The sequence below is a fragment of the Hypanus sabinus genome, chromosome 9 (genome assembly GCF_030144855.1).
Source record: "Hypanus sabinus isolate sHypSab1 chromosome 9, sHypSab1.hap1, whole genome shotgun sequence".
NCBI lineage: Eukaryota > Metazoa > Chordata > Chondrichthyes > Myliobatiformes > Dasyatidae > Hypanus > Hypanus sabinus.
The window spans coordinates 33,233,917-33,254,235 of record NC_082714.1 but is presented as its reverse complement, the minus strand read 5'-3'; the positions used below and the strand labels follow the sequence as shown (position 1 = coordinate 33,254,235).

Genomic DNA, 20,319 nt, shown 5'->3' with positions numbered 1-20,319 from the left:
TTGCCTGAGAATTGCAGAGTAATTCTCCTCAGGACTGGTGATTCATGATGAGGTGATCCTTCCTTAATGTTACTCAGTAATAAATCGGCCTGAACTGGTAAGTGTGAGTTTGAAATAGAGTCATATCTCTGCCAGCACATCTCCACAGCTTCTCCACTCTCTGGCGGCTTCCATTATTTACTCACTTGTAATGAGCAGTCAAATTGCCACATTGTGAGAGGGGAGAACAGGGTGAGCTGCCTCAATGACAGTCACCAAGTAGAACTCACATCTACTGTAACAAAGTGCTTTGAGAGGTTGATCATGGCTAGAATTAACTCCTGCCTGAGCAAGGACCTCGACCCACTGCAATTTGCCTACTGTCACAACTTGAATGCAGCAGACGCTATCTCACTGGCCTTGCATTTAGCCTGGGTCCACCTGGAGAACCGAAATATCTACATTAGGCTGCTGTTTATTGATTACAGCTCAAGTTTCAACATGATCAACATCATCATTACCTCAGTGCTAATCAATAAGTTTCAAAATCTGGGCTTCTGTAACTGGATCCTTGACTTCCTTGTCTGGAGACCACAGTCTGTATGCATCAGAATTAACGTCCTTGCTGACTATCAACACAGCCTCACTTCAAGGATACATGCTTAGCCCACTGCTCTACTCTCTGCAATCATCACTGTGTGGCTAGCCACAAACACCTTCTATAAATTTGCCAGAGTCAGCTTCCATTGTAAATGGATTCTCAGAAGATGACAAGGAGTACAGGAGTGAGATAGATTGGCTGAGTGATGGCAGAACAAAAACCTTGCATTCAGTGTCAGCAAAAGCAAGGAACTGATTGTGTATTTCAGGAATTGGAAGTCCTCATCAGGGAGTCAGCAGTAGAAAGGATCAGCATTTTCAAGTTCCAGAACGTCAATGTTTCAGAGGATCTAACCTGGGCCTGATGTATTAATGCAATCATGAAGAAGGCATGTCAGCAGCTAAGCTTCATTGAGATTTTGAGTAGATTTGATATGCCCACAAAACTCCAGCAAATTTTTACAGATACAGCATGGAAGCATTCTAACTATTTCCATCACTGCCTGGTATAGAGGATTGAAGGAGACTGCAGATACTTGTAGACTCAGCCAGCTCTATCACATGCAAAAGCTTCCCTACCATTGAGGAGATCTCTAAGAGGTGGTGGCTCAAGAAGGCAGTATCCATTATTAAGGATCCTTCTCATCTAGAACATGTTCTCTTCTAATTTCTACCATCAGGGAGGAAGTACAGTAGACTGAGAATGCACACTTATTATTTTAGAAACAGATTCTTCTCCTCCGCCATCAGATTTCTGAACTGTTCATGAACATGTGACCTCATTATTCCTCTCCTGCACTATTTATTTATTTTATTTTTGTTGTAACCTATAGTACGTTTTATATCTTGCAACATACTGCTGCTACAAAACACCACCATAAGACCAAAAGATAAAGGAGAAGAATTAGGCCATTTGCCCCATCAAGTCTGCTCCACCACTTCATTATGGCTGACCCATTTTCCCCTCTCAGTCCCAATCTTCTGCCTTCTCCCTTCATGCCCTGACCTCTGCCTTAAGTATATACAAATGACTTGGCATTCACAGCCGCCTGGGACAACAAATTCCACAGATTTGCCAATCTCTGGCTACAAAAATTCCTCTTCAGCTCTGTTATAAAAGAACATCCCTCTATTCTGAGTCTGTATCCTCTGATCTTAAACTCCCTGACCACAGGAAACACTGTCTCCACACCTACTCTTTCAAGGCCTTTCAACATTCAATAGGTTTCAATGATGTCCCCCTTATTCTTCTGACTTCCAGTGAGTAGAGGCCCAGATCCATTAAAACACTCCTTGTATGACAAGCCTTTCAATCCTGGAATAATTTTAGTGAACCTCTTTGAGCCTGCTCCAATATCAACACATCCTTTCTAAGGTAAGAGGCCCAAATCTGCTCACAAGTGAGGCCTCACCAGTGCATTATAAAGTCTCAACATCGTTGTTTTTATATTCTAGTCCACTCAAAATGACGCTAATATTGCATTTGCCTTCCTCACTACAGACTCAACCGGCAAATTAACTGTCAAGGAATCCTGCACAAGGTCTCCCTTCTCTGCCAAAGTACATAACCATACACTTCCTGACCCTGCATTCCATCTGCCACTTCTTTGCCCATTCTCCTAGTCTGTCTCTTCTGCATCCTTTCTGGTTCTTCAAAACTACCTGCTCCTCCACCTTTGTTTGTATTGTCCACAAACGTAGCCACAAAGCCATCAATACCATCATCCAAATCATTGACATATAACATAAAAAGAAGTGATTCCAATACAGACCTCTTTAGAACACCACTAGTTACTGGTAGTGAACCAGAAAAGGCTCCCATTATTCCTAATTTTTGCTTCCTGACAATCAACCACTACTTTGTCTGTGCTGCAATCTTTTCTGCAATACTATGGGCTTGTAGCTTGTTAAGCAGCCTCATGTGTGGCACCTTGTCAAAGGCCTTCTGCAAATCCAAGTACCTAACATCAACTAATTCTCCTTTGTTTATTGTGCTTGTTATTTCTTCAAAGAATTCCAACAGATTTGAATTTGAATTCAAATTCAAAACAGATTTGAACAATCGACTCCTACGTCTTCCTAAGCACGGGCTTATAATTTCCTTTCTTCTGCCACTCAGCCTTCTTGGGGAATGGAATGACATTTTCAATTTTTCCTGTCCTCCAGAACTATGTCAGAATCAATTGTTTCTTGAAAGATCATTACTAACGCCTCCAGAATATTTTCAGCCACAGCTTTCAGAACTTTGAAGCGTAGACCATCTGGTCTAGGTGACTTATCTACCTTCAGACCATTCAATTTCCCAAGAACCTTCTGCCCCCAGTGATAGCAGCTTCACACACTTCTGCCCCTGACTCTCTCAAACTTCTGGCATACTGCTAATGTCAACCACAATGAAGACTGAAGCTAAATACTTATTCAGTTAGTCTGTCATTTCCTTGACCCTCTTTACTACCTCTCCAACATTATTTTCTAGTGGTCTGATATCTACTCTCACCTCCCTCTTTTATATCTGAAAAAACTTTTGGTATCCTCTTTAATATTATTTACTAGCTTACCTTCATATTCCATCTTTTTACTTTTATTTTAATTTTTTTAAAGTTCCCTTCTGTTGGTCTTTAAAAGCTTCCTAATCCTCCAACTTCCCACTAAATTTTGCTCTAGCTTTTATGTTGGCTTTGGTTTCTTTTGTCAATCACAGTTGCATTGCCCTGCTTTTAGAAAGTTTCTTCTTTGGATTTATATATCTTGCACCTCTTGAATTGCTCCCAGAAATTCCAGCCATTGCTGCTCTGCTGTCATCCCTGCTCAAGTTCCTTCCAATCAACTTTGGCTAGTTCATCTCTCATGCCTCTGTAATTCTCATTACTCCATTGTAATACTGACACATCTGACTTCAGCTTCGCCGTCTCCGATTGCAGGGTGAATTTGATCATATTATGATCACCTGCCCCCAAGGATCCATTACCTAAAACCCTCTTATCAACTCTGGTTGCTCGCACAACACCCAATCAGATTAGCTGATCTCCTAGTGGGATTAACCAGGAGCTGCTCTAAAAAACCACCTCAGTAGGAATTCAATAATGTCAGAAAAATGTATACAATATACATCCTGAAATTCTTTTTCATCTTGCAGGTATTCTACAAATTCTCCCTCTTGGAATCCAGCTCTGACCTGATTTTCCCAATCAACCTGCATATTGGAATTCCTCAAGCCTATCATAACATTGCCCTTTTGCCATGCATTTTCTATCTCCCAATGTAGTTTGTAGATGACTAGACATGTTTTGGAGCCTGTATGTGACTCCTATCAGGTTCTTTTATCCTTGTAGTTCCTTAGTGCCACCCACAACAATTCTACACCTTCTGATCCTATGTCACCTCCTTCTAATGATTTGGTTTACTTTTTTACTAACAGAGCCACTCCAACCCCTCTGCCTACATGCCTGTCCTTTCGATATAATGTGTATCCTTGGATATTAAGCTCCCAGCTATAATGTCTTTTCCACCATGATTCAGTGATGTCCACGTCATACATACCAATCTGTAATTGTGCTACAGGTTCATCTACTGTAACGTTCTCCTTCGGGTGTAACGAAACGCCGAATTTAACGTCCGGATAAACCACAGTTAATAAGAACCAGATCGCAGTAAGATTAACCATTTACTGTTCACTCTTCACATTAACATATGGTGAAAACTGTTGATAAAACAATACAAGATTGATACAGTATTTGTTCCTTCCTTAATATCACATTTCAAGTGTAAATACTTGCAAAGGTGACTATAACTACATTACACTAAGGTGCAGTATACAGGGAGAGTTTACCTGCTCCATTGACTACTTTAAATACACTTCCATGCAAACTATCCGCGACTCTTTAACTAACGAAAGCATAAACATTATCTACCGTCGTTACCTCTAACAGGATCAGCATTAACATCTTAGTTCAATATATCGATTATCTATTAACTTACAGCGTTGCTCTCACTGTGATTTCTCATGCCTGCAAAACTGCTTGTGCTCAGGTGAGCCTCGTGGAAAGCCCCCACCCTCGCGCTAATTTCAAACCGGTGTTTTCCCACAAGACGCGGCGAAACCGGATGTGACGTCATCGCATGCCGATATATTTTACATGCAATGAATACACTTTAAACACTTCTAATTCTAACTAGAAAATACTATTGAATGAATTACTAAGCGAAAATATTATAAACTAAATAACTGTCGTAAAGACAGCACACTCCCCGCTTGACCTTCGTAAGGTCACAATGAGCAGAGTACAAAACTTAGTCTCTTAATCAGTCATTGGGTAGAAGTAGAATAACTTCTGTAACTGGCCCTTGGTAAATTTTCACATCGCCTTGGTCGGTAGTCTTCAATTCGATCTTCCTGACATGTCCATCCTCGCTAGGGAATGTAGCAGTGATTCTGGCCATTGGCCAGCTGTTGCGGGTGGCTTGCTTGTCCCTGAGCAGGACTAGGTCTCCAACTTGAAGATTCCTGCGGGGTTCTGTCCACTTTCGTCTCTGTTGCAACGAAGGTAGATATTTTTGTCTCCAGCGAGGCCAGAACTGATTTGCCAGAGCCTGGACTTGTCTCCATTGCTTTGTGTACAAATCCTTGTCTGAGAAGTCTCCTGGTGGAGGAGGTGCTCCTGCCTTCTGCGTAAGGAGCGTTGATGGCGAAAGTATAAAGGGGTTTTCTGGGTCAGAAGACACAGGTAGGAATGATTGTGCGTTTATAATGGCTGTGACCTCTGCCATTAGGGTGCACAGTACCTCGTGGGCCAATCGGGTGCGTTGCTGTATCTCAGGTTTCCTTTTCCAGGTTTTCCGTAAGGACGTGAACCGTTTGACTGCCTGCTCTTTGTTATCTGGTGAGCACTGGCGTGGTTCTCTGATTGGCAATGGGGCAACCCCATTATTTGCTTCATCTCTGAAGACCTTGGTGTCTTTGGGTTTTAAAGAAATGGTATCTTGAGCTGATTGTGCAAGTTTGTTTCCGTGCTCGGTTTGAACGAAAACTGACTGACCTAGCGTCTCGTCGGTTACTTTACGCTTGGTAATATCTTGTTGTGCTTCTTTAGGGTACACCTCAGTGAGGCAGATCTCGGAACAAGAACGGCTTGACTGAGTTTGACCGCAAACTTCTGTACAGTTCGAGCTGACAATTGTTGTCCTGGAGTGAACCTCTCCCTCCCCGCCGTCCTGTTGTGGGGGTGAAGGAGCGTTGTCGGTTCTTTCATTCTTGACTTCATCACGGAGCCGTGAGGGTAAATTTCCTTCCTCGTATGGATGTGATGCAATCGTGACTCTCTGAGGCTCCTCGTAGCTGGGGAAGTTATCGAATACGTATGGAGAGGGGAGACGAGCCTGCCTGTCTATTTGATATTGTACATAGTCGCTTGTGCGTTCCAGTCTGGTCCTTTCTAAAGTAGATCTTACTTCGGTCAAATCACGCGACCCTTCAGCTTGTTCTATGTACTTTGCTTCCGCCATGGCAGCTTCTTCTTCTCTTTCTAGCTGCAGCACTTGCAACTCTGTCGATATTTTTGCCATTTCCAACTGGGTTTCGGCTTCTCTTGCGGCCTCTTCTCTTTGTCTGGCAGCCTCTTCTCTTTGTCTGGCAGCCTCTTCGGCTTCTCTGGCGGCCCTTTCTTTCTGGATTTCGGCTTCTCTGGCGGCCCTTTCTTTCTGGATTTCGGCTTCTCTGGCAGCCTCTTCTCTTTGTCTGGCGGCCCTTTCGGCTTCTTTGGTGGCCAGTTTCATTTTCAAAACTGCCTCTTGTTTGGCGTAATGCAGTCGCACCTTGGCGGCTTCTGCCTTGGCTCTTGCCTGTGCGGACTTACTTGATGTCGTTCTACTGCCCTTGTCGCTGGGCGCCATCGACTTGATCCCGGATCGAGCTGACATTGCAGCACTTGGAACACCTGATAACGCCCGGGTGGGCTTACTTGATGTCGGTTTACTGCCCTTGTCGCTGGGCGGCGTCGACTTGATGCTGGATTGAGCTGACATTGCAGCACTTGAAACACCTGATAATGCCGCTTTTTCACTGTAACGTTCTCCTTCGGGTGTAACGAAACGCCGAATTTAACGTCCGGATAAACCACAGTTAATAAGAACCAGATCGCAGTAAGATTAACCATTTACTGTTCACTCTTCACATTAACATATGGTGAAAACTGTTGATAAAACAATACAAGATTGATACAGTATTTGTTCCTTCCTTAATATCACATTTCAAGTGTAAATACTTGCAAAGGTGACTATAACTACATTACACTAAGGTGCAGTATACAGGGAGAGTTTACCTGCTCCATTGACTACTTTAAATACACTTCCATGCAAACTATCCGCGACTCTTTAACTAACGAAAGCATAAACATTATCTACCGTCGTTACCTCTAACAGGATCAGCATTAACATCTTAGTTCAATATATCGATTATCTATTAACTTACAGCGTTGCTCTCACTGTGATTTCTCATGCCTGCAAAACTGCTTCTGCTCAGGTGAGCCTCGTGGAAAGCCCCCACCCTCGCGCTAATTTCAAACCGGTGTTTTCCCACAAGACGCGGCGAAACCGGATGTGACGTCATCGCATGCCGATATATTTTACATGCAATGAATACACTTTAAACACTTCTAATTCTAACTAGAAAATACTATTGAATGAATTACTAAGCGAAAATATTATAAACTAAATAACTGTCGTAAAGACAGCACATCTACCATATTATGAGTACTGCATACATTCAAATATAACATCTTCAGTCCTGTATTCACTCTTTCCAGTTTGGTCCTCCTTTTGCATTGTAACTCATCTTATTGATTGCAGTTTTGCTCACATCAGCCTCTCCTTGCCAGCAGTCTGACTACATACAGCCTCTATTTGAAAACCAACTACCCCATGCTCAGCACTATCACTCCAGTTCCAATCCACCTGGCAGGTTAGATTAAACCCTCCTGCACAGCTCTAGCAACCTGCCCACAAGGATATTAGTCCATGTCTCATGGCATATGTTAGTTATAATAAACCTGATTCCGCTTCTTATCCTGATTACTGGGGTTGCTCAGATAGGCAAGTGTGAATGTCCCTGTGGTTAGGTCTCATTGCTTTTGTTCCTGTAAATGAGAGGTCTGAAGTAGGAAATAAGTAAGTTGTGCAATGTCCTAATCTTGTGTGCTTGGCATGGATGAAAATCTGGTCTTCCATGAAAGCTGCGGGTTGAGACTGAGGCAAACTATCGAGACTGCAATTTTGCTAAATCTACGTTGCTACCAGATAGACATATAGTGTGAGAAATTGGAGCACAGTCGTTGGAAGTTAGCTCTTGAAGATGCATCCACTGACCATGACTGCTTGTGTCAGACCATTGACCTTCTTGTGACAGGCCATCCAATTCCTTGAGGCTTAATGGCTTGCATTAACCTCCACTGTTAACCATTCACTTCTGAGTGAATGAGTGAAAGCCTTCTTGAACCTACTATTCCACTTTCACCCCCAAACTGCCTGGTCGAGATTAAAACTTGGGAGTTTCAAAGGTACATTTAATGTCAGAGAAATATATACAGTATACATCTTGAAGTTCTTTTTCTTTGCGACCATCCATGAAAACAGAGGAGTGCCCCGAAGAATGAATGACAGTTAAATGTTAGAACCCCAAATCACCCCCCCAGCTCCCCCTCCCACGCATAAGCACATGAGCTTCAGCAAAGCAACGACCCCCCCACCAGCAAAAAAAGCATTGTTGCCCCCCTTCCACTGAACACTCAAGCATGCAGCAAAGCATCAATAAAGACACAGACTTGTGTCTACTCATTCACCCGGTAATTCGACATACACCGGGGTTCTCCCTCTCCCTAATAAGGGAAAAAGAGGTGTCCCCATTTCACAGCAAGACATATCATAAAAATGATATTAAAAGTCCGTTGAGTTGCTCTTTCTGAGCTCTGTGCCCAAAGAATTCAGGTCTCTGGGCACAGCAGCCAGCTCACTGCTTTCCATCCTCCCTGTACTCACAGGGCAAACCAGTTTCCTGCAGAGGCACCAACCTCGAGTATGCCCACCTTCAGAACCACAGAATTCTGGAACCCTGAAGGCGCACTAGTCTTCTAGGCCGCATCCTTGGTATATTGAATAGCGGCCAGTCATGAGACCCTCAGAGCGGGTCGCATTCCTGCAAAGAACCAAAGTCAGCATGTAACTCGAGGTCAGGGCCTTCAATAGAGCTGTTTCGGAAGATGCAAGCTAAAGAGTCGCCATCGACCTCCTAAGCCCCATTTGTAAATCAGATTTTCTACCAAAGGTGCTCACTGTTTTTGGAGCACAGAACTATGGCCAGTGGAAGACCCTCCTCAACTACAGGACACTTCCCCTTTAAAAGGGACAGGCTAGTTTTGTTAAGCAATGTTTCTGCACTAATCTGCTGCCAATCAATAAGCACTAGCCATACACAGTAATTATTATAATGAGCAAAATGGCACAAGTTAGCATGTTGTCTTCATTAAAATCGATGGGTGTGGGTTAATTACAAATCATGATCCTTGTAACATTTAGGACTGTCTAATGTAATGTGCAGGCAGCTGGCAAGCAAGCAAGCTAAAAATACAAAGATCAATGTTCATACGGAGGAAAAGACATGATAAAAATATAAAATAAGAAACTTGTATCTCTAAAAGAAAAGAAGGAAATTATGGTCAGAATAGAAAATGGAGGAACATCACCAGAAAAAGATCAGTGTCATTAATGCTAGTTAATCAACTCATTTGAATGGTCTGCTTCCTCAGTGTGATGACAAAGCAGAAATGGGTAGGACAGAAACACTGGTCATAGTATTTTGAAAGTGGAACAGTTGAAGATAAACTAGTTGGAAAACTAGGAAAGTGCACAGCATCCAGTCTGACATTAGTAATGTGAAAGTTATTTGAAAACTTTTTCTGGAGCAGAATTAATTTTATTTGGAAAGACATTTGTTCAAAGACAACTGTGTTAAATTCTTAGATAAAGTAAGGTTGACCATGGAAGTGTAGCGAATATACAGATATTTAGAAGACATTAACCAAAGTTCTAAAATGGAGGATTGTTAATGAGGTAGAAGCTGAGAGAATTGAAGGGAAAGTTGTTGTATGGAAATCGACTCAGAAACTGACGGTAATGACAAATGGATGGTTTTCTGACAGAAGAGATAGTGTGAAGTAGTTTGCAAATGTCATATTTGAGTTTATTGCTCAGTCTGTTTTTGTTTGTAAGGAAACTACACTGATGAGTACTGAGCAGATCATATTGAACTTAATAATTAATAATGAGGATTGTGAAAGGCTTTAGGGTAGCTCTCGTTTGTGAAATGTACAAAAGTAAGGTAGATAGGATTCACTGTGGAGAGGTGTGAAATATTTACTTTGGGAAAACGTGGAAAGATGCTCTATAATAGATAGCACAGCTTTGAAAAATGCAGATGAGCAGTCTTGTGCTTTTAAACAGTAACTTTAAAGGTAACATTGCAGTTGATAAAATTCTTAAGCAAATTATGATCAAAATCGATATATTAATATGAACTTCCACAATACACTTCAGGAAAGTTGGAAGTACCTAGGAAGAAGAGCAAAGAAGGCATAAGGATGAGGTTCTTCAGTTATGGTAGCAGGTTCTGTTTGGAAAGATGGAAGTTAAGTAGTGATCTAAGAGAGGCTTTCCAAGTGAGATATTGTTTTGATCCAATTGAGAGGAAGTCGGACTTCTGGCAAGTCAGCCAAAAACTAACAGGTCATAGATTTGATACGTTATTGGCAGAATTGGAGGAAAATGAGGGAAATTATTTTCATTTCTATAAATGGAATTAGGAATTCTCTACTTGAAACAGAATGGCGGGAGCTTATACAAAAGTATTTTAGTTTGGATTTGGACAGATGATTGATTAGAGACTTACAGGCTTCTGGGCTGAAAGCAGGGATGTGGCTACAAGCAAAGCAGCTCTTTCAACGAATCAAGATAAGCACAATGAGCCAAATGAGATCTTTAGGAGAGTGATTATATGCTTCCATTCCTATTTGTATGCAGATAAATTGTTAATGTTCAAAGAACTGACATAGCTTTGAGCCTTAAACTAAAAGATAAAACTAAATGCTGAGGCAGCATCCAGGATTGTTGCTGCTCATGATTCTGCTTTTAGTAGAATTTTCAGAAATCCGAATCAGATGATCAAAAAAATTCAGGCATGAGATGGAAGTGTTCACAGAATGTTCATAGCGTTATAACTGAAACCAATGGAAAGTTATGATTCGGAGCAGGCCTGAGAAACTATCACAAACTGAGAACAATTCAGTAATTTAAGTCCAGATACAGTATGAATTAAAGTAATGTACAACACTGCAATCAGATTAATACCAACGTGCAAAGAACAGTGAACTAAAAGCTGCAGTATAATCACAGTTCACATGGTGAAGAGAAAATTTAGGAACATTATCTTCTTCAACTGCATTAGGTGATTAGAATGAACCATTTGGAAAATACAGATTGTATACCCAGAGAATGGTTCTCTCATGGGAGAGAATGAACAACGTAAAGCGTAAGCAATGCTAATGCTTGTTTGTCCGTCTCTGACTTAAATGCTGCTCCATTTCAAAATGTAGTTTTCAGTTGTTTATGTTACTTTGGAGTTGGATTTACTTCTGCTAGTTGAATTCATTTTCTTTCCTGAAAGTGATTGGTGAACCAGATGGGTTTTTACAACATCTGGCAGCTTTACCATGAAAACCAATGATTCCTTTTTCCACTGAACACTATTTTAATTAACTGAATATAAAATCTCCTGCTTCACTGTTGGAATTTGTACTTGCACACTTTAATTCTGAGTCAGTATTGAAAAATTGCTAGCTCCATAAAATAGCCATTGTGCCACTTTATAGAAAGCATCTCAAAAGGATCCCTGGGAGTAAAAAAACATTATTTATAAAAAAGCTTAATCCAAAATGAGCTTTTCATTGTAGCTAACCAATGCTCAAAATGTTGTTTGGCATCAATTGGTTAGAAAAAAAAAGTTTCTTGGTGTTTTTTAAGGACTAGCACAATAGAACAGAAAATGTCCGAGATCCTGGTTGTGCTTCCTGCCTGAGAAAAAAAACTAGCAAACAAATATGATACACTTCCATACCATTTTCATGTGTTAAATTTCAGATCATTATCTATTAGAAAACAAATGCAAATTATTGATATGAATTACAGAAAGAAAGGTGAGTGCAGCAAGTAGTTATAGAGGGCAAATGGCATTATGGCTTTTACTGCGAAATGTTATAATTTAGAAGAAGAGTTTTGTTTGGATTACACAGCTACTGATTAGGCTAATTTGGATTTCAATGCACAGTTTTGATCCCCTTACCAAAGAATTAATACAGGAAGTCCACAACAGATTCTCCAGGCTAACACCTGGGATGAAAGCATTATCCTATTAAGAGAGCCTAATTAGTTTGGGTTTATATTCTTTAGAGGTTTGAAGATTGAGGGGTGAACCTATTGAAAGATCTACGTTCCTTCAGAAAATATAACAGTAGATATTGAAACGTTGATAGTGAAGGGGCGATAGTGAACTTTAGGGAGTTTCAGGCTGCCCACTCCTTACTGCACATAAATGGCTCCTCCATGGGGAGAGTTAGGAGAACCAAGTTTCTAGGATTGCACATAATGGATGATCTCACCTGGTTCCTCAACACCACCTCTTTAATCAAGAAAGCACAGCAGTGTCTCCATTTCTTGAAGAGGTTGTGGTGAGCAAAGCTTGCCCGCAACACCCCATTTCTAACCAGTTTTTACAGTAATACCATCAAGAGTGTCCTGGCCAGCTGTTTCACTGCCTGATGTGGGAATTACAAGGAATCGGGGCACATGACCCTACAAAGGATTGTGAGGATTGCCAAGAGGATCATCAGGGTCTCTCTTCTACCCATCAGAGATATTTATCAGGAATCCTGTATACTCAGGAACCTTAGCATCATCAATGATCCCCCATCCGTTCAACAATCTCTTTGACCCCATATCCTCACACAGGAGGTAAGTTAGCATTAGGACAGGAACTGTTAGGATGGGAAACAGCTTCTTCCCCCAGGCCATAAAACTACTTAACTCCCTGCCACCACCCAAGTCTCATTACGTATGAAGTGCCAGTGGTGTTATACTGTTTACTTTTTAAACTTATGTTACAAATGCACCTTATTATCGGTTAATTTATTTGTGGTAATATTACCTTATGTGTTGTTTGTGAGTTCTATGCACCGTGTTGTGCTCCTTGGTCTAGAAGAACGTTGTTTTATTTGGCGGTATACATGTGCACGTTTGATACACTAAACTGAACTTGATCTTGATATTGTTTTCAAAAATGGGAGAAACTTGTAGGAAGGGATGACATTTCAAGATGAGAAGCTGGTCATTTAAAACAAAGATGCAGTATGTAGGGTTTTTTTTCCTCTCACAGAGGTTGATGAAACTCTTGATTCTCTGCCTCGGAGAGTACTAGAGGCTAGATCATTAGATGTAGTGAAACTGGCAGTAGATGAAATTTAGAATGATTGGCAGATAAAGGTTCTTGAAGAGCTGGCACGGAGGAAGAGTTAAGGTTTGGCACAGATTAGCCATGATTATTCTGAGGGAACAGTGGCCTACATATGGTTCTACCTACTTATGCTATGTTTTTGATTGAACACCCTATTCAGTGCTTTTACACTGAACTAAATAAATTTATGGTTGGGCAATTACAAAATTTCAACAGCCTAGTGGTTGCTGGGAACCTTTAGATATTAAAACAACTTAAATTGAGCAGTTTGTTGCACAAATACTCTGGTTCCAGTTATTCCAAAGTTTAGATTTGAAGAAGAATAAATTAGGAGTGGCTCAGTAAGCATAATGCTCCAATAGCACCAACAACCCAGGTTCAATTCCTTTGCTGTCTGTGAGAAGTTTGTGCATTCTACCCATGACTGCATGGCTTTCTTCTGGTGCTCTGGTTTCCTCCCACATTCCAAAGGTGTACAGGTTAATGGATTAATTGGTCACATGGGTATAATTGGGGGTGGTGAGGTTTATTGGGCTGAAAGGTCATGTTACAGTGTTGTATTTATTTATAAATAAATGAACAAATAAATAAAATTACTCAGACTAATACCATAAAAAGAGGTCCTTTCCAAAAATGTGGAGGCTATCTTTATTCCAAAGTGAGGAAATAGATTCTTTCAGAAGACCTCAAGTATTGCCACGGGAGTGCAGATTTTATTGGCAAATGTGGTTTGCTGAACAGTATAAACCAGGCAGCTGATATCTCCTCAAATAACTGATTGACCAGGATTAAGAAAAGTAATTGACACATTTTGCCTTTGAGTCGAATGACTGCCTGATTACTACCAATTTTATTTAATTTGCTAGAAATTGCCTATTTGGACAACATAATATATAAAAAAAAACTATGATGAAGAAACAAAGGATCATTGAAAAAGTGGATATGTGTTTTTCAGATAATAGCATTAGTTTATTTCTGAAGAATTTAACAAGCTCATTGGAGAGTGGAATTTCAATCACAGACTCTCCACAGAGTACGAGAGGAAATAAAATAAGCAAAAAATGAGGAACTCAAAGATAGCAAAGGCCTTTTAGCAATTTTAGACAATGGGAACAGTCAAATCAGGACAATAAAATGGTGTAATAGTTAATGAATTGAAGATCACAAACCTAGGATTATCAATTTTATCAAACCAAAAGAACCACAAAATATAACATGCAGTATATGGGAGAGTAGACAAAGAAAGAGGCAAGTATTTTTCTTTTGTACAGAGAGGGGGACTTAAGATGACAAAACTGCAATTGATAGTGTATAATATACACTCAGTGGCCACTCTACCTAATGATGAGGCCACTGAGTCCTCTGCTACTGAGCCCCACCCACTTCAAGGTTCGAAGTGGTGAGCTCGTCTGTATACCACTGTTGCAACACATGGTTACTTAAGCTACTGTCACCTTGAATTAGTCTGGCCTTCTTTTCCACCCTCTCTCATTGACTTGAGATATAGGAGCAGAATTAAGCCATCGAGTCTGCTCTGCCATTTCATCACGGCTGATCAAATTTTCCTCTCAGCTCCTATCTCCTGCCTTCTTCCCATATCCGTTCATGCCCTGACCAATCAAAAATCTATCAACCTCTGCCTTAAACGTACATAAAGGCATGGCCTCCACAGCTGCTGTGGCAAAGAATTCCACAGATTCACAATTCTCTGGCTAAGGTTTCATTTCGATCATCCCTCATTCATCTGAATTCCAGTGAATTCAGGCCCAGAGCCATCAAACATTTTTTATATGACAAGCCATTAAATACTGGAATCACTTTCATGAACTTCCTTTGAACCCTCTCCAGTTTTAGCACATCCTTTCTAAGATAAGGGGTCCAAAACTGCTCACAATACTCCAAGTGAGGCCTCACCAGTGCTTTATAAAGTCTCAATATTACATCCTTGTTTTTATATTCTAGTCCTGCCCCTCCACTTATTTTCATATTATCTGTAAACTTTGCAACAAAGCCATCAATTCCATCACCAAATCATTGACATAGAATGTAAAAAGAATCAGTCCCAACACAGACCCCTGTGGAACACCATTAGTCGCCAACAGCCAGTCAAAAAAGGCCCCCAATATTCCCACTCTTTTCTTCCTGCTAATCAACCACTGCTTTATTCGTGCTGGAATCTTTCCTGTAACACCACAGGCTCGTAGCTTGTTAAGCAGCCTTTTGTGTGGCACCTTGTCAAAGGAATTCCAAAAATCCAAGTACACATTAACCGATCCTCTTTTGTCTATCCAACTTGTTATATCTTCAAAGCATTCAACAGATTTGTCAAGCAAGATTTTCCCATGAAGAAACCATGCTGACAATGGCTTATTTTATCCTGTCCTTCCAAGTACCCTGAGACCTCAGTCTTAATAATCAACTCCAACATCTTCCAAACCACTGAGGTCAGACAAACTGGATTATAGTTACCTTTATTCTGCCTCTTTCCCTTCTTGAAGTATAGCATGACATTTGCAATGTTCCATTCTTCCAGAACTATTTCAGAATCTAGTAATTCTTGAAAGATCATTCTAATTCCTCCACAATCTCTTCAGCCATCTCTTTCAGAACCTTGGGGTGTACACCATCTAGTGGTTTATCTATCAGTTTCTCAAGAGCCTTCTCTCCTTTAATGGTAACTTCACACATCATCATGGTAACTTCCATCAAACAGCTAGTGTCTTCCACAATGAAGATCAATGCCAAATACTTATTCAGTTCATCTGCCATTTCCTTGTTCCCCATTACTACCTCTCCAGCATCATTTTCCAGTCGTCCAACAGACATTCTCGCCTCTCCTTTGCATTTCATATATCTGAAGAAACATTTGGTATCTTCTTTAATACTATTGAATAGCTTGCTTTCATATTCTGTCTTTACCTTCTTAATGACTTTTTTTATTTGCCTTCTGTTGGTATTTGAAAGCTTCCCAATCTAACTTCCCACTAAGTTTTGCTCTACTATATGCCCTCTTTGGCTGTTCTGTTTACTTTGACTTCTCTTGTTAGCCATGTTATGTCATCTTGCCTTTAGAATATGTCTTCCTCTTTGGGATGTGTGTATCCTGTGCATTCCAAATTGCTTCCAGAAATCCCAGCCATTGCTGCTCTGCCATCAACCTTGCCAGAGTTCTTTTCCAATCAATCCCAGCTAACTCCTCTCTCATGCCTCTGTAATTCCTTTTACTCCACTGTAATACTGATACATTTGACTTTAGTTTCTCCTCAAATTTCAGGGTAAATTTGATCATATCATGATCACTTTTCTTGAAGGTTCTTTTACCTTAAGCTCTCTAATCAATTCTGATTCATTGCACAACACCCAATCCAGAATAGCTGATCCTCTAGTAACCATGAGCTGCTCGAAAAAGCCATCGTGTAGGCATCCTAGAAAATGCCCCTCTTGGAAACCAGCACCAACCTGCTTTTCCTAATCTACCTTAATATTGAAATCCACCATGACTACTGTAACTTTGCCCTATTGGCATGCAGTTTTCTATCTCCATTGTAATTTGTAGACCACATCCTTAATATTGTTTGGGGGCCTGTGTACAGCTCCCATCAGGGTCTTTTTACCCTTTCAGTTCCTTAGCTTTATCCACAATGATTCATCACCTTCTGACCAAATGTCACTTCTTCCTAATGATTTGATTTCATTTGTTACCAACACAGCAATGCTGCACCCTCTGCCTTCCTGTCTATCCATTCGATGGAATGTGCATTCTTGGACATTAAGCTCCCAGCTACAATCTTTTTTCAGCCATGATTCAGTGATGCATACGTCATATATGCCAATCTGGAACTGCGACAAATTATCTGCCTTATTCCATATACTGTGCACATTCAAATATTTACACCTTTAGTACTGTATTCATCCTTTTCAATTTGTCCACATTTTACATTGTAACTCACCATGTTGACTGCAAATTTGCACAATCAACAGCCTCTCCTCACTGCACATTTCTTCTGTTTGGAAACCAGCTACCTCATTTTCAGCACCATTTCCCTGGTTCCCATCCCCCTGCCACATTAGTTTAATTCCTCCCCAACAACTCTTGCCAACCTGCCTGCAAGAATATTAGACCCCATCTGGTTTAGATGCAACCCGTCCCCATTGTAACTTCTCCAGAAGAGATCCAATGGTCCATAAATCTGAGGCTCTGCCCCCGCATCATTTTATTCCTACCCTCACTGACATGTAGTACAGGCAGCAATCCAGAGATTACTACCCTGGAGGCCCTGTTTCTACCTCTTCACCTTGTCTACCAATATGCACCAAGGTTTCTGGCTGCTCACCTTCATCTCTGAGAATGGACCCGATCTGAGACATGCCTGATCCTGGCACCAGGGAGGCAACATACCATCCAGGTGTCTCCGTCACATCCACAGAACCTCATTTCTGTTCCTCTGACTAAAGAATCTCCTATCAACACTGCACTTGTCTTCACCCGTCCACTCTTCGAGCCACAGCACCACACCAGACTCAGTGCCAGAGACCCAGTCACTGTGGATCCTCCCGGTAGGTTGTCCACCTTAGTAGCATCTAAAGTTGTGTAGGGGAACAGCCACGGGCTACTCTGCACTGGCTGTGCATTTTCCCTCCTTCTCCTGACAGTGAACCAGTTACCTGTCTCCTGCAAGCGAGGGGTGACTACATCCCTGTAGCTTGTCTTTCACCTCCTCATTCTCCCATATGAGTTGAAGATCATTGAGCTGCAGTTCATGTTTGTTAATACATTCTCTCAGGTCCTGGTGCAGATGTGCTTATCTGACAGCGATTGTCCAACTTTGAGGTTAATGAGGTATTTTTGCCCACAGAACTGCCACTCATTGTATTTTTTTTTGTTTTTCAGACAATTCTCTGTAAAGTGTAGAGACTGTTGTGCATTAAAATCCCAGCAAATCAGCAATTTTTAAGATAGTCAAACCACCCCACCACCCCATCTGGCACCAACAATCATCCCACAGTCACTTAGATTATATTTCCTCCCCAGATATTTGGTCTGAACAGTAACTGAACCTCGTGAGCATCCCTGCCTGCCTTTTGAGTTGCTGCCATATGATTAGATGATCAGATATTTTCACTAACAAGCAGATGTACAAGTGTACCTAATAAAGTTGCCACTGTACGTGTGTTGAGTATCTTTGAAAATCCATTTGGTATTACACAACATAATGCCTGAAGCCATTTTTGTACTCACAAACTGTGGTTTTGTTGAGAGTTGCTTCTTTCCATAAACGATCTTTTGCCTGCCTCTATTTAATTGCTTATGCAAGCAGTAAATTAACGTAATCTATGGACACTGCATTAGCAACAAACAAGTGAGTTCCTACAGTATGACAGAATTAGGCTTGAGCATATTGGTTTGGATTTTAATTGGGGAGGTAAATATCCAGCTTGATCAACCCTATTCTAGGATATTTAATTTTCAATGGTTAGGAGTCCATTGAGAAGGTTTTCCCACAATGAATAATTATGAAGTCTGTGTGTAATGTTCTCGCACAGGTGTAAAAGAACTCTGAATTAAACACCAAGCATAAACCAGTCACTGGGGCAGTCCCAGTAAGATTAACCGTTTACTGTTCACTCTTCCACATTAACGTATGGTGAAAACTGTTGATAAAACAATACAAAATATATACAGTATTTGTTTCCTTCTTGACATCACATTTACATCATAAATACTTGCAAAAGTAAAACTACAACAATTATATTACATTAAAGTGCAACATACAGTCAGAATCTACCTACGCCATTGAGTGGCTTTAAATACACTTCAACACAAACTATCCGTAACTCTTTAAATAACAAAAAACATAAACTTTATCAACCGTCATTACTTTTAACAGAATCAGTGTTAACATTTTTAATTCAACATATCGATTATCTCATGAACTTACAGCGTTGTTTCACTGATGTTTCTAGTGCGTAGAACGAAAACTTTTCTCGCGCTGATCCTGCACACTCATAAGCCCCCTCCTTCCCGTTTCTCCAAACCGGTATTTTCCCAAAAGACACGGCGTAACCAGGTGCGATGTCATCGCATGCCGCGATATATCACAGACAACAAATTTACTTTAAACAACCTTATCTTTAACTAGAAAACGATAACAAATGAATTACTAAAACAAAAATATAATAAACTAAACAAATGCCTTAAAGGTAACACACTCCCCGCCTGACCTTCGTAAGGTCACAATGAACATAATACAAAACTTCAGTCTCTAAATCAGTCATTAGGGAGAAGTAGAATGACTTCTGCAACTGGCCTTCTGTAAATTTTCACATCACCTTGGTCAGAAGTTTTCAACTCAACCTTCCTGACATGTCCATCCCTACTAGGGAATGTGGCAGTGATTCTGGCCATTGGCCAGCAGTTGCTGGTGATTTGCTTGTCCCTGAGCAGGACTAAATCTCCAACTTGAAGATTCCTTTGGGGTTCTGTCCACTTTTGTCTGTGTTGCAACAAAGGTAGATATTCATGTATCCAACAAGACCAGAACCAATTTGCCAGAGCCTGAACCTGTCTCTATTGTTTTGTGTACAAATCCTTATCAGAGAAGTCCCCAGGTGGAGGGGAAGCTCCTGCCTTCTGCGTGAGGAGCATTGATGGCAAGAATATGAAGTGGTTTTCCGGGTCAGAAGACACAGGTAGGAGTGGTCGTGCATTTATAATGGCTGTGACCTCTGCCATTAGTGTCCACAGTACCTCGTGGGTCAGTCGGGTGCGTTGCTGCAGAAATATTGAATCGAGAATTCTTCTGGCGATACCAATCATCCGCTCCCATGCGCATCCCATGTGAGAGGCAGTGGTGTGTTGAACTCCCAGTTGCATCCCTGCTGACTGAGGTACCTTTGCACCGTTTTGTCCATCCCCAGCTCCTTGGACGCTCCAACAAAGTTCGTGCCGCAATCAGGCCTTAAGTGTTTTGCTGGGCCTCTTAGCGCAAAGAAGCGCCTGAGAGCGTTAATGCAGCTGGATGTATCCAAAGATTCGATTACCTCAATGTGTACTGCTCTTGAACTCATGCAGCTAAACATGATGGCCCACTGCTTGCTCTCTGCTTGTCCTCCTCTGGTGTGTCTCGTAGTGATAGTCCAGGGACCAAATACATTGAGCCCCACATATGTAAAATGAGGGCAGGCTTCAA

General features: G+C 41.1%; 2 protein-coding genes across 4 annotated transcripts in view; one reads left to right on the top strand and one right to left on the bottom strand.

The window, feature by feature from the left end:
* rbfox1 (RNA binding fox-1 homolog 1) overlaps positions 1 to 20,319 on the top strand; it is a 457,674-nt gene that overhangs the window by 285,972 nt on the left and 151,383 nt on the right. The gene's annotated exons all lie outside the window — the stretch shown is intronic.
* On the bottom strand, positions 4,204 to 7,313 carry LOC132399249 (plectin-like). The gene is made up of 2 exons (XM_059979443.1): positions 4,558 to 7,313; positions 4,204 to 4,279 (listed from the first exon to the last, which is right to left on the bottom strand). Exon 1 carries the CDS (start codon positions 6,598 to 6,600, stop codon positions 4,882 to 4,884), a length of 1,719 nt encoding a protein of 572 aa, XP_059835426.1. The 5' UTR covers positions 6,601 to 7,313; the 3' UTR covers positions 4,204 to 4,279; positions 4,558 to 4,881.

Excerpts from the sequence above, each read along its gene's own strand:
- LOC132399249 (XM_059979443.1), bottom strand. The coding sequence starts at position 6,600 with ATGTCAGCTCAATCCAGCATCAAGTCGACGCCGCCCAGCGACAAGGGC.